The sequence below is a fragment of the Gorilla gorilla genome, chromosome 15 (genome assembly GCF_029281585.2).
Source record: "Gorilla gorilla gorilla isolate KB3781 chromosome 15, NHGRI_mGorGor1-v2.1_pri, whole genome shotgun sequence".
NCBI classification, from domain to species: domain Eukaryota; kingdom Metazoa; phylum Chordata; class Mammalia; order Primates; family Hominidae; genus Gorilla; species Gorilla gorilla.
The window spans coordinates 77,434,516-77,448,490 of NC_073239.2; the positions used below are offsets into that span (position 1 = coordinate 77,434,516).

Here is a 13,975-nt window from a genome sequence, read left to right on the forward strand (position 1 = left end):
ATAGATTCAACTATGTAAAAACTATAGGTGATTGCCTGTAGGGCAATCAACTTGATAAAGTTAAAAGGCAAGTGAAAAACTGTGAAGAAATATTTGCAATACATGACAAGAAAAAATATATATCCTTAATATTTGAAGTGACCTTACATATGATTTTGAAAGAACAAACATCCCAACGAAAAATTCTCCAAAGAATAAATATAAATGACCCATAAATATACTAACATGCATAACCTCATTAATAATCAAAGAAATGCCCATTTTAAAAAATGAGAAACTATTTTTCATCTATCAAGTTGGGAAATATTTATAAGAAGATTAATGACCAGAGTGTGAGTAGGGAATAGCACTCCTTTTTTATTTTTTATTTTTTTGAGATTGAGTTTCGCTCTTGTTGCCCAGGCTGCAGTGCAATGGCGCGATCTTGGCTCACTACAACCTCTGCCTCCTGGGTTCAAGTGATTCTCCTGCCTCAGCCACCCAGATAGCTGGGATTACAGGCATGCACCACCACACCTGGATAATTTTGTATTTTTAGTAGAGATGGGGTTTTACCATGTCGGTCAGGCTGGTCTCGAACTCCCGACCTCAGGTGATCCACCCACCTCAGCCTCCCAAAGTGCTGGGATTACAGGTGTCAGCCACCACGCCTGGCTGGGAATGACACTCTTATACAGAGTGGGTAGAAGTAAAAATTGGTAAAAGTCTTTTTGGATGGAAATTTGGAAGTATGTATCAATTGTTTAATGTATATACCTTTTGACCCATCCATTTCACATCCAATAATTTGAAGGAAAAAACTGGACAATACCTAAACATGTTCCTTGCTTCATTGTTATAATGGTGAAAAAATGGAATTTAAACATCAGTAGGGACTGGTTAAATAAATTGTGGTATTTATGCTGTAGAACACAATGTAACCTTCAAAATGATGACATATTTATGGTCAAGAAAAATGTTCACAAAATGTTATCAGGAAAAGGCTATAAAACAGTATGGATAATATGAAATACTTCCATCAAAGGGGAAAAAATGTGTGTCTCTGTGCATAGAGAAAAACGTCCATAAGGATATGCACCTAGCACTAATAGTAGTTATCTCTAATAATAGTACTACGAGAAACTCATTTTTGACTCTATATAACCATAGTGCTTGGATTTTTATGTCAATGACCATGTATTGCTTTTATAAGAAGGAAAACGAACAAAAAAAAAAAGACATTTCCAGTAGGAAAAAAACCTAGCACTCCAGATGAGGACAATACATGAGAAGAGAGCACAAATAGCAACAAATGAACTAGAGCAGAGGGAAGAATGGAGAGGAATGTGTGTGTACATGTATGTACGTGTGTATGTGTGTGTAAGTGTGAGTGTGTGTAATAAGAATAGACTGTCTAGGGCCAGGTGAAGGAGGGTCACTTGAGGCCAGGAGTCTGAGACCACCCTAGGCAATATAGAGAGACCCTGTCTCTACACACACAAAAAATTATTAATTAGCCAGATGTGATGCCATGTATCTGTAGTCCTAGATACTAAGAAGGCTGAGGTGTGAGGATGGCTTGAGCCAGGAGTTCGAGGTTGCAGTAAGCTATGATTGCGCCACTGCACTCCATCCTGGGCAACAGAGCAAGACCCTGTCTCCAAAAAAAAAAAAAAAGCAATCACATGCATCCTTCTAAAATACAGGCAGAAAGAGTTTTCACATCCACACCTCCACACATAGGAGAGAAAGTAATGCAAAGAAGGAGGCAGAGATTGGAGAGATGCAGCCACAAAACAAGAAATGCCAGCAGCCACCAGAAGCTGGAAGGGGCATGAAGAGGCTCCTCTAGAGCCTCTGGAGAGGATATCGCCCTGTCAACACCTCGATTCAAACTTGTTGCCTCCAGAACTGTGAGAGAATAAATTTCTGTTGTTTTAAGCCACTCAGTTTGTGGCAATTTCTTATGGCAGCCACAGGAAACAAATACAGTGGGCATTTGGGGAATTTCATGTAAGCTATCTATTGACTTCTTTAGACTAATTTATTGCAACAACAGTGGTCCACAGAATAGGAAGGCCTACTTCAAAATAACCTATTGCTTGGAAAGTTTCGAGAAACCTAAGGCAGGCATCAAAAGATTATGAGACCCAGGACAAGACGGAAAGTGAGACATCATTAAGACAATACGGCCTAATTGATATATTAAGTGGATAGTTGCCCACAAGAGGGGAACTAACACTTGTTGAGAATTTACTATGTGTCAGGCACTGTGCAAGGAGCAGTCATTCATAATCTCATTTAATCCCTACATCCATCCCATAGGATAAGAATTATGCTATCAGATAAGGAAACGGGGGCCCAAAATCATGTGGTTATTGCAATGATTTAAACCTAAAATATTGGAAGTCTTTGCTCTACTGCTTTATCTGCTTCTATAAAGTTTAGTTTGAGAAACATCATTGCCCTAAAATACCATTATAGTGACACTATTTCCCTTTTCTATGAAAACCACTCCCCATCCTCCCATCTACCTTAAGAAATTGAGTATTGTATCTTTATCTATCTCACAGTTTTAACAAGGCTTAGTCTAGTGAGGAGGTCCTCAGCAATAAGGAATAGGAAGGAGTCATGGAGTCAGAAGAAACACAAAAGAGAAAAGGGAACATAAATATGAATTATTACAACACAGAGAAATACAATCATTGGGAAATAAGAAATCTTTCAGAGACCACAAAAAGGATAAAAAGGTAAAGAAACAGAAAGGAGATGAGAGGGATAGAAAGAAAACAACTAAATGAAAGATAAAAACTAAATACTAAAATTCAAAAAAATCAGTTCAGCCCCCAATTTTAATAGCTGTAAAGACATATTATCTTACATTAATTTCACCAAAACCAAGGCATAACAGAGAAAGTAATAACAGATAAAACACTAAAACAGAAAAAAAGATTAAAATTTCATAGTTTGAAAGATCTGAGAACAAAAATCTGCTGTTAAATGAAATATGCACTCATTTCTCTGTCCTTTAATTTTTTTCTAAATCTACTCCCACTGTCTGCCCGTATAATTCCCTGCCAGAGCTTTGCAGCTGGTCCCCACTGGGGCTTAAGCAGCCTCCTCTCTGTGTTTCCATTTAAAAATCTTTATTTCAATAGGTGGGCCTAGAGCATCTGCACTTCCAAAATTACCACACAACTGATCCAAAATGATTGAAACAAAATTGGTTTCAAAAATTGCCCTTAGGCTGAAAAGAAGATGAAGGCTAACATTTCAGACCTAAAGAAACATTTATGACAATTCTGTGGTCTGTAATAGACTTCTGTAGTTGTAATAGAAATGTTGACAGCTTGTTAATTATAGAAATGCTTGTGAGCATCACTGTTATTCTTTTGGAAGACCTGACAAAAGAGTTCACAGTGTTTTTTTTACTTAAACCAAGCTTTACAACACCTCAAGTCCAATCTCTTTTCCTTAGAGGCTGCATTCAGTTCCATTTTTCCTGCCAATACACAGTGTGCTGACTCAGGGAAGGGTCTTCAGTAACACCAGACTCCACCAGTTTCCACCCCCGCTCAAAAAACAACAAAAATCCCAGAGACACATTTTTGATTCAAGGGTTTTTAGGGCTTGCAAGGGTTATACCACCTGACAAGACCCAGAAGTTTAAGTCTCTCTGAGGTCCTTGAACTAGAGAGCACCAAACTCTGAAAGTCACAACAGCATGAAATAGTACTGGACCTTACACACGGCAGGCATTAACAACTATTTGTGTGTGATACAGAACTGCCCTCAAACTCAATTGGAATTAAATTATTTTCCTTGAGTAAAAAAAGTAAGGTATGTAATGGATACAAGTTTGAGTCTATGTTTTAAACCCATCTCTGCCATTAACTAACTGTGCAATATGGGTAATCATTTAACCTCTGTGGTCCTCATAGTTTATTCATTTATAAAATAGAGAGACACTGAACAATAACTTTCAACCATTGTTCTCTGTCCCACTAATTATTCAAAGAACATAGATCCTAACAAGATAGAAGCAACCCCACCGTTCCCACAGATATTTACAACCTTTATAAGTATTTGGTTATCCTAAGTATGATTTACAGTAAATTTTAAGAAAAAACAAAATTACAGTAAGCTCTTAGGAACAGATTTTATTAACATTGCCTAGACCCAAGATGAAATTGAAAGTGCTCTGAGTCCTTTGTAAATGCTTCAACTCCACAATAAACCAAATTTTAGCAGGTTTTGTATGTCTGTGCCTTGTTGATTATTTGGGGCAAGATCCTTTGGGTCAAGGTTTCTTAACAGCAGTGTTATTGACTTTGTTATTGTGGGGTCTGGGGGGCCACTGTTCTGTTCATCGTAAGATGTTTAGCAACATCTCTGGCCCGCACCCACTAGATGCCAACTGAGACTACCAAAACTGTCTCCAGATATTGACAAATGTCCCCGGAAGTGGGGAAACAGCGGGAGGGAAACAAAATTTCCCTCAGTTGAGAATTGCTGCTTTGAAGGGTAAGATGTCATGTGAGTGTATTTTTTATAATGCAATATTTAATAAGCACTTTTTGCTAACTAGCTGGATCAACTCAAAGAATTTAAGGTATTTGTTGAAGGCTGATGCCTCTATTTGACTTTATAGTACTTAGAAGGAAATTATGATTTACTACACATGTAATACAAACAGTTGATACAATGTATGACACATACAGTTTAATGTGAATAATATTTGGTGCATCCGAGAGGACATTAAACAAACTTACATTCTTTCACATCATTGAATTTTAAGTTTCTATGTGTATTTTAGAAGGATATTTCGATCTTAGATTTGAAAATTGTCAAAAATAACCTGCTGCTGGGAAAAAAGTATGTCCCAATAGAGAACCATGAATTAATCATTCAGTCATTCAATGAATGTTTCATTACTAATAATAAAAAGTGTTTTTAAGTGACAAGCTGGCTACATTTTTTAGCATTAATCCTTCAGACAAGAACCCACTGATATGTAGCTCTAAGCAAGTAATGCAGTGGTGTGGTTAGTGCTGTAAACATTTAGGCTTGTCCTAAAGAAGTAGACAAGAGAAAAATGAATTTAAGACCACAGTTTATATTACAAAGTGTATAATTTGTCATCTACTCTTTGGCTTAGATACAAATTTTTATCCAAGTGCCTAGGATCAACCACTAGCTAGAAGTCAAAACACAGTTGAACAGGCAGCCTAACATTTTTTAAGAAAACATTATGCTAATTAATCATCACTGTGAAGTAGCACATTGTCCCAAATTTAAACTTATACAAATTTCCTCCACTTAACAATATAAACAATTCTGCATCACTTTAAAATGTCATTTAAAAATAGCTGATGAAGAATAATAACAAAATATATTAATCTCTTAAAATTAGGTCAATATTTTAATTGTAATACTTTTTTGCCAATTAATTTAGCAACACTAGGAAATCTACAAACATTGCCCAAATGCTGTTTGTTCTCAGCAATATAATATACAATTAAAGAGCCTTCTCTGTTCTTTGTTACAAGGTGCACAATGGCAGGGGAGGAATGCGTGAAATAGAGCAATCTACCTTGGCAGTTTATTAGGATAGTTAGTAGTACTTTAAAAGTAGGATATTGAATTCATTCCAAAATCTGAAGGTCTGTACTACCAAATACATAAACAAACACACATCTATATTTATGCATATGATATACCTGAAAATCAGAATGCCAAATAAATAAATGTTTGAAAGTGTAAATTTTTAATAGTGTAATTTCAAACTCGGAAAAGTGCCTTTTAAAACTTTCTAGATTATTTTACACTTTTTTAGAAGTAGAGTTATAAAACTAAAAGCCAGTTGTCACCACCAACACTCGGCTTTGAGATACAGGAAAGGGAAACCAAGATCTCTTCCAAAGTCCAAATCACACAAAAGACTGGGGACCTCATTGTCTTCCAGTCTGTGACTCTCAGATGCAGCACAAATGTCTTTATCAAGGAATTCAGATGGATTCAATTACTGCATTCTTAAAATAGCTGATTATGTGAAATTGTGTGAGAAAAAAACAAAAACACAACATTTTAAAAAAGACATTTGACTTAGGAAAAGTCAAAGAAAAGATAAGATTGGAACCCAGAGGTAGGAAAGTATTGACTTCTAAGCACTGCTCTCCTCTGGCAAACGTGAGCAGGGTGTGAGCAGGGTGTAACCAGGATTCCACCTGTCCTCTACTCTAGAGAGGAAAATCAGTAGGGGCAGAGCGAGGAGTGAGATCCCCATATGTGCAGAAGTCCCACACTGAACTCCAGATATTTCCGGCATGAGCCTCAGAATTCCCTGGAGGCACTTTGCCTAAATCCAGCACGAAACAGTTAGCTACAGAACCTGCCCTTGGACATCATCTTCTACATGATTTTTTTCTCCATATTTGCCCCACAAAATGCAACTCTAGAGAAAGCTGAGTAGACGTCTATGGATTCCCGGCAAGACCCAAGCCTTTGTCCAAGACCTCATGTCCCAATCTACTAGCTGCAAACCACCAGTAGCCAGTTGCAAAACTACCCAGACAGGCCCAAGGCCAAGGGCTGTCACTGTACTTTCTCGATTTCCCGGTCAAATGCAAAAGAAAAATGAAATGTGGGATAAGAAGTGAGGGGTTGCCGGGAGGGTTGGCACAAAACCTCAAAACTGGTAAAAGAAAAAAATATATACCCTTCTGTAAAATTAAGAAAAGCCAGCCCGAAGTCACAGCTTTCGTCTGGCCAACTTGGGAGAAGTACACCTTAAAGGTGGGGTGAGGGTCACCGCCTTCCCCAAAAGAGGGTTATTCCTAAGGAATCCCGTGGAGCTTCCCTCTTTCCCAGGGGGCTTGGCTCACATACTTCTTCCTGTTCGTCCCTTCCCCTTGTGAAGCTGGTGAACAAATAAGTGATTCCAAGGTGCCCTGGCGCAGTCTATTTCCTTTGGGTTAATAAAATTAAATCAAGTCCCTTGCGATGGCGAAGATGGATCATCTCCTGATAGTAGTCCCCGACCTCCAGGCGCTTCTCAGTCCCTTCCTGCCGAGCCACCAGACAGTGCTCCTACTCTGCCACACGCAGCCCGCACCCTTCTGGCGGCTCCCGCGAGGCCAACTCAGACTCTCAGTTCCAGTTGCCCGCGAGCCTCAGACACGCAGAAGCTAAAGCGCCCTCATCTAATTATTTGCAGAACTATTATCCAAGAAATGGGTCATGGGATAAATATTCCCATTTCCTGGATGGGGCCCCTAGACTGTCCACTTGCTCACAAAGATTAAGGGTAAGAAACCAGCTCTCCCCGAATGTGCCGCTTCCAAACTGTCCAGCAAAAGGGCGAGAGAGACGTGTGGTCTCCTGGGGGCATGGACAACCTCTCCCACCTCAGCAGCTAGGCGCTGGGATCGGGGTCGGCTCTCGGCTCGGCTCGCGGGCTGTAAGGTCTCCGCGGACCCCACCGCCTCTTCTGCGCGCTAAGGGTGAGCGCCAAGCAATTTCGCGAGCAATAGCCGGCAGAGTAACCATCCCGAGAGGGAAAATAAACCTCTGCAAACTGGAGCAAGGGGGTGCTTTCCTTCCCTGGCCAGAAGCTCCGGGATCGCAGCCCTCCCGGGTCCGGCTTCATCCCTGCCCGGCCACCGAAGCCCTCTTTTTCTGCACCGCGGATTCTCCTCCGCCTGCGTGTTCGGGGCCCTTGTATGCGATGTTTCTTTCTAAAAGTTGTCCTTCCGGCTGATTCGGAAGTCGCTCCAAGGGAAAGAAGGTTTATGCTTTGTCATTATCTTCATCGCCCTCTTTATTTTGCCCCTGCCTTGTCGTATTTCAAGAAAATGAACTCTTAGAAAAGAAAGCCTCTCCGTTGAGGCGGTTGGCAATCTCACAGAAATGATGTAAATGGTTTCAGGACTTTTTTCTTCCCCTCTGCTATTTTTTTCGAGTGAACTGTGAAGATCTGTGAAAATAATATCAGGGTTTTCCGTCAGAACGAGCTTTGCCCTGCACTCAGGCGTGGCGTGATCTGACCCGACACCTCCAACCATCTGTGCTATCTATCTGCCTTCTGATTTACCAGATCTGTACAAGCCGCATACAAATTGTACTTGATACTAAAGAAAAGACAGTCGGGTCCAGTCCAGTTCGGCTGTGAACGTTCTCACCTGATTTCAGTCTAGGGATGGACCTCCCCAAAACGGTTTTCCTGGCGTTTTTGTTATACAGCCCCCTACCAGTTATTTTCTTCAAACTAAACAAACCCCTACCACAGGCCCAGATGAGATCATGGTTTCTTTGACCCAGGCCTCAGAAAATGGTATGATGTGGACTGCCAATTGGGAATCAATAAAAGTTGCCAATTCACTCTACTAGCCCAAAGTCAGAGCCACCAAGCCACTCCTTCCTCACTACAGGAGGGGTCAATGATCAGCGGCTTAGGAAGTGCTTTCTGGGCCCCCGCATTGTCGTGGATGCCCTTGTGTATTGTATTTTTACTGAATTGTTTTTGAGCTAAAATGCCAAGGTTAGAGTTGTTATCCCCAGCTCAAGAGGTATAAGTTCTAACAGAAGGTAGGGGCAAAATAAGCCTGCAAGGAAAGGAGTTAAGTCGATATTTTTAAAAAGATCTAGGAAATAAGCTTTTAAGTTGCTATCCTGACCTACCAATGACTTCTCGGCTCTAGATGTGGCTATGCTGCACTTTGTTCAAGTCCATTAAACTGGGGGAGGGGGAGAAAGTATATTTCTTCCCCTTTATTTGGAGGTCCCTACAGCCCACACTTCTTTTCTTAAAGTGTCTGACTTCGTGGTCTGCATCTGCGTTATCAGACGTCAACATGTCCTTGTTGGCATTTAAAATTATTTTAGTGGGCTTTGAAGGGAGTAAGGCTAGAGTTCAAACTGACCTCTTCTACAGATCCCTGGTCCTGTTCCTGCTGCTCCAGATTTGCTTCCCACTCAGCTGCTTTGGCAACTGGAAAGGGGAAGAGGAAGGCATGCAGAGACGGGTACTTGGGAAAAAATGAGAAGATCGCTTCCCCCCACCGGCTTCCTGCTCCCACCGCAAGGTTTGCTGTTTCGTTACAACTAAACTTGCGAATTCTCGGAGCATTTCAGTTTGGCCCAGTCCTCTTTGTCCTCTGGAGACCTCTCGACCTAGACAACGCATCGCCCCAAAGTGAATTCCTGAATTCCTGTGGCATCACTGCCTCTTTGGTGGGAAAAAGGGAGGGAGGGGTAGAGCGGGGTGGGGGAGGGAGGAGTAGTGAACGCTGCCGCACTCGCCTCTCTTTTTCTCCCAGACACTCGCATGTCTTTTCAACCTCCAGGTTCTGCAAAATACTGAAGAAAAGTCCAGGGGCTAACGGCGGGCGCTGTCGAGCACGGGGAGGTGCTGAAATAGTCCTGGCGTGCTGATCCAAGCTTTGATTGGCAGAGCCAGCCGGTGACTGACAGGGGGTCTCCATGGCGCCCGCGCCGCCAATCCGCCCACCCCAATAGCGGAGCCAGCTCGCCTGCCTGCGTGCCTGAGCCGAGCCGAGCCCGAACCCCAAGCCGCGGAGCCAGCACCTCCTCCAGTCGGGGTCGCCCTCTCCCGGCCGTTGCGCCACCGCCGCCACCCGGTAGTGTGTCCCGCTGCCCCAATCCGCCTCATCAACAAGCGCCTGGCACACTCAGCCAGGCCCGCGGGCATCTGCTGCGTGTCCCGCTCCGGGCTCAGTGCCCTCGCCGCCGCCGGCACTGCCTCGATGTTCCAGCTGCCCATCTTGAATTTCAGCCCCCAGCAAGTGGCCGGGGTTTGTGAGACCCTGGAAGAGAGCGGCGATGTGGAGCGCCTGGGTCGCTTCCTCTGGTCGCTGCCCGTGGCCCCTGCGGCCTGCGAGGCCCTCAACAAGAATGAGTCGGTGCTACGCGCACGAGCCATCGTGGCCTTTCACGGTGGCAACTACCGCGAGCTCTATCATATCCTGGAAAACCACAAGTTCACCAAGGAGTCGCACGCCAAGCTGCAGGCGCTGTGGCTTGAAGCACACTACCAGGAGGCTGAGAAGCTGCGTGGAAGGCCCCTGGGACCTGTGGACAAGTACCGAGTAAGGAAGAAGTTCCCGCTGCCGCGCACCATTTGGGACGGCGAACAGAAGACACACTGCTTCAAGGAGCGCACGCGGCACCTGCTGCGCGAGTGGTACCTGCAGGATCCATACCCTAACCCCAGCAAAAAGCGTGAGCTCGCCCAGGCAACCGGACTGACCCCTACGCAGGTGGGCAACTGGTTCAAAAACCGCCGACAAAGGGACCGAGCGGCTGCAGCCAAGAACAGGTCGGTACCTAGAGGCCTCCGCGCTTTGAGCGCACCGGGGAGGAGGCGGGTGGAAGCACCTCTGGCGCCCTTACCCAGTCCCTGGCGACTCCAATTCAGCAGGAGTTGGGAGCGCGGTCTGTCTCGGGTTAAGAGCCCTGCGTTCTGGGCTCCTGGCCGGGAGTTCCCTTGCCGGCTCTGCTTCCACACCCGCTGGTTCCCCACGCCTGCGGGCAGCTGCAGCAGCTGGTCCCGGTCACCAAACCAAGGCTTCACTGGGACGGAGAGGGGAAGAGAAATAAAAAATTAAAATCCTACAAACAGTTAGGGACCCTAAGACCCAAAGCTAATTCTTGTCAGCCTGGGCACAGGCTCCTACTATTAATCGAAGCCTGGCTTATTAGCAATGTGTCGGTTTCATGTTAATTACCATTTTCAAAGCCCAGGTATATCCCTCCCTAATGCTTTGAAAACAGTTTTCAATGGACTTTTGAGAAATGGGAAGTCGAGTTTTCCTCTTCCCATGCGCTGCCTGCCACCCTTGTCTCAAAACAGCAAACTAGTCCGTGGGCCGAGGCTTTTCGTTTCCCGGAGTGTGGATCTCGATTAGCCAAACATTTTGCGGAAGAGCCCGGCCTCATCCCCCAGGCCCAAATGCTCCTTACAATCCTTTTTGCCTTTAGGTCGGGCCGACCCGATCCAACGCGATCGCGGGAGCACTTGCTCAGGCGTAAGCCCCAAGCAGACGCACTGTTAGAAATGGTATCCCATGTCCCTGGGACCGATCTGTCCTTGTCACCCACTCTTCGTTTATTTCCTGACAGTCCTGTAAATCTCCCAAAAGTGCACAACAAACTGCAAGCCCAGTATATAAAAGACCTGGGAGCTGGGGCGCTGAGAAACGGCGCGAATCATGGTGGGGCACAACAGTAGGGACCCGCGGAGGGGCGGCCGCGGACTCCTGCTCGACCTCTGTCGCCTTGCCGAGTAATCCTCGCCTTAACTGCTGGGGTCTTCGGAAGAATCTCTAGCCGCCGGGCTGGAGGGACGCAGGAGGTGGTGGGGGCGGGCGACGGGCGGCTGTGTTACGAGCTGTGACCCGTGTTCCCTTTCTTCCCCGTAGACTCCAGCAGCAGGTCCTGTCACAGGGTCCCGGGCGGGCACTACGGGCGGAGGGCGACGGCACGCCAGAGGTGCTGGGCGTCGCCACCAGCCCGGCCGCCAGTCTATCCAGCAAGGCGGCCACTTCAGCCATCTCCATCACGTCCAGCGACAGCGAGTGCGACATCTGAGTTGCCCATCCAGGATGCTCAGAAGCAGATTCCAGTGTAAAAACGAGAAAAACAAAATGAAAGAGGGAAAGAAGATGAGAGACCTGCAAATCCAGCGCCAGAGAAGCCAGGTGACCAGGGACCCGCGGGCTCGGGTTGCCGTTTCCCGCCCCACCCCGCGGCCGGCCTGGCTCCACTGGCGCCCTTTGGCCGCGACCACGGGAACCCGCGGTGAGGCCTGACCCAGCACCGCGTTCTTCTTGCTTTGCTTTTTCCTAAGGATTTTGCTGTAAAGTCACCTTCGGAACCCGAACTGCAAGCTGAGCGCCTGCCCACATTCTCCCATGGGTATTTCACGTCGAAAGGACGCTGTTACATATGTATAACTTTCGCTTTAAAGTTTTTTTTTTAACAAAACATATATATGCTGTTTATTTACTTATTTAAGAGACCGCCATGGTAGGTTTCTCTGTAGCTTGGGGAACTTGCTGTTTCTAAACATGCAGGCTGGTGGTGACGGGTTCTGTGTGGAGAAGACAAACAATAAAACAACCTAGTGGGCAACCTTCTTAATTAAGGGAACTGCTCTCAGATTCCTTTTCTTATTATTAATATCATTCCCTTCACCAGGCATGCAGGGACCCTTGAGCAAATGGTCTCCGGAAGGTCTTATCTATATATCTTTTGCCTTCTTTGGTGCTTCCTGGTATATGTTTTGAACAACCTATGGTAGGTCTATAACCACCTCCCACGTCAAATTACACGTATGTGCATATATGTATGTACCTATACAAACATATGTATGTATGCATACACGTGATATATTTAAGGCTAGAAATTGGCAACATGTGAGCGTCCTCTCTAAGGCAAGTCCCCGCATCCCCAGCACAGGTAATTATGGCTTGTCCACTTGACACTCGTTTACATGAAGTGTCAACAGCTTTCAGGAGCAATTTAGGAAGCCAAACTCTGGGACTCAACAAGTGAGTCCTATTTTCTAAAAATGCAAAACTATCCTGACTCAGGCTCTGCAGCAAGAAAGGCTTTCTGTCTCCTTCGAGGCCCCCTCCAATACAAATCAGCAGGCACCCATGATCATGCTAGAGTGAGCATATACTGCAGCATTTAGGATTGAGCTATTATTAAAATAAGACAAAAGATGATAGAAGAGGTTGTAAATAATTAGACTAACATCTTCTTGCTGCAGAATTCGGTTTTAATCAAATGAATGGTTTTTAACAAGAGGGATACTGAGATGGGGGAAAGGATGTAATCATGTCACATACTGAGGGTAAAACAAGGCTGTAGAAATAACTGGCATTTTAAAAACCTAATCTCCGAATTAAGCATAGAACAAGTCATCAAGGGCCTCATTGTCCTGGTAATGGCCTCGATTAAAACATAAAATATTTTTAGCATTTAATTTTTCCTCGTGCACATGCATGTATGCACCTACACATGAACAAATGCATGCATATACAACGCAAAAACATCTACCATCTTTGCACTAAGAAAATAAATCCTAGCCAGAGTCTCTAATTTTGTTCCTAGTGAAACAGATTGCATATTATAAAATTTGACATTGATCTTTAAATCACTTGAGCTGACTTCCCTCTTTGCTGTCCCCATCCCCCAATTACAGCCTTTTCCATTTGCCTTTCTGTCCTTAGAAGATGTTCTTTGGATCAGAAGCCTGCTAACTTCTTTAGGCAGAAGTGCCAAAGTGCAAACCAAACAAAAATAAGTGAAGTCATGGAAGACAAAAAGCAGCCAAACGGCAAGATAGACAATGGAAGCCCAGGACAGAGTAAGGGTTGATTTTTGGTTTCTAAATCGCTTGAATAGATTTGGCTCATTTGGGCTTTATAAATGTTGTCCTTGTGTATGGTGGCCCTTATCCAGAGAATTCTTGAAAATCAAAACTCTCTTGCACAAGAGCTTTACATGGAAGGAATGGGTAAGTTTTTGTGATAAAACTGGTGTTCTTCCCAAAAGCAAGCAAAAGCCCTCCTGTGGGTCCTGAAAGGCTCCCATGGTAGAGCTTCCTCAGTACTTAATTTTGTTTCCTAGAGCCCCAGGTAGTTCCTAGAATGCCAACAAGGGGCTGGCGAGGACTAGAGTGAGGCCAGGAGGGGACTCACTGTCAAGGTTATGCAAGTGCAGCAAATGCAAGGCACATGAGATTTGAGTGCCTCCTTAAATTTTGCACTCTAAGTGCCTCCTTTGCCTCATCCTAGTCCTTAATCTGACAAGTAGCAGCCACGGATATCCACTCTTGTTCCCCAGCCCCACCCCACCCTAGCTATGGGGCTGTCCAGAACCAGTGTTTGGAGAAGTTTGTTGGCAAATTTTCTCTTAAGTTTATGCTTCCAGGTCCGAGAAGGATGGGAAATAACTAATTAGTGGAATA

The 13,975-nt window shown here is 44.6% G+C and overlaps 1 protein-coding gene across 1 annotated transcript; it reads left to right on the plus strand.

Annotated features, from left to right (window-relative positions):
- Positions 1–9,490: 9,490 nt before the first annotated feature.
- Positions 9,491–13,159, plus strand: SIX6 (SIX homeobox 6). The gene is made up of 2 exons (XM_004055258.5): positions 9,491–10,315; positions 11,418–13,159. The coding sequence occupies exons 1-2, from the start codon at positions 9,744–9,746 to the stop codon at positions 11,584–11,586; spliced, it is 741 nt and encodes a 246-aa protein (XP_004055306.1). The 5' UTR covers positions 9,491–9,743; the 3' UTR covers positions 11,587–13,159.
- The last annotated feature ends 816 nt before the right edge of the window (positions 13,160–13,975 follow it).

Excerpts from the sequence above, each read along its gene's own strand:
- SIX6 (XM_004055258.5), top strand. The coding sequence starts at position 9,744 with ATGTTCCAGCTGCCCATCTTGAATTTCAGCCCCCAGCAAGTGGCCGGG. Across the intron at positions 10,316-11,417 it reads GCGGCTGCAGCCAAGAACAG|ACTCCAGCAGCAGGTCCTGT; the intron begins GTCGGTACCTAG and ends TCTTCCCCGTAG.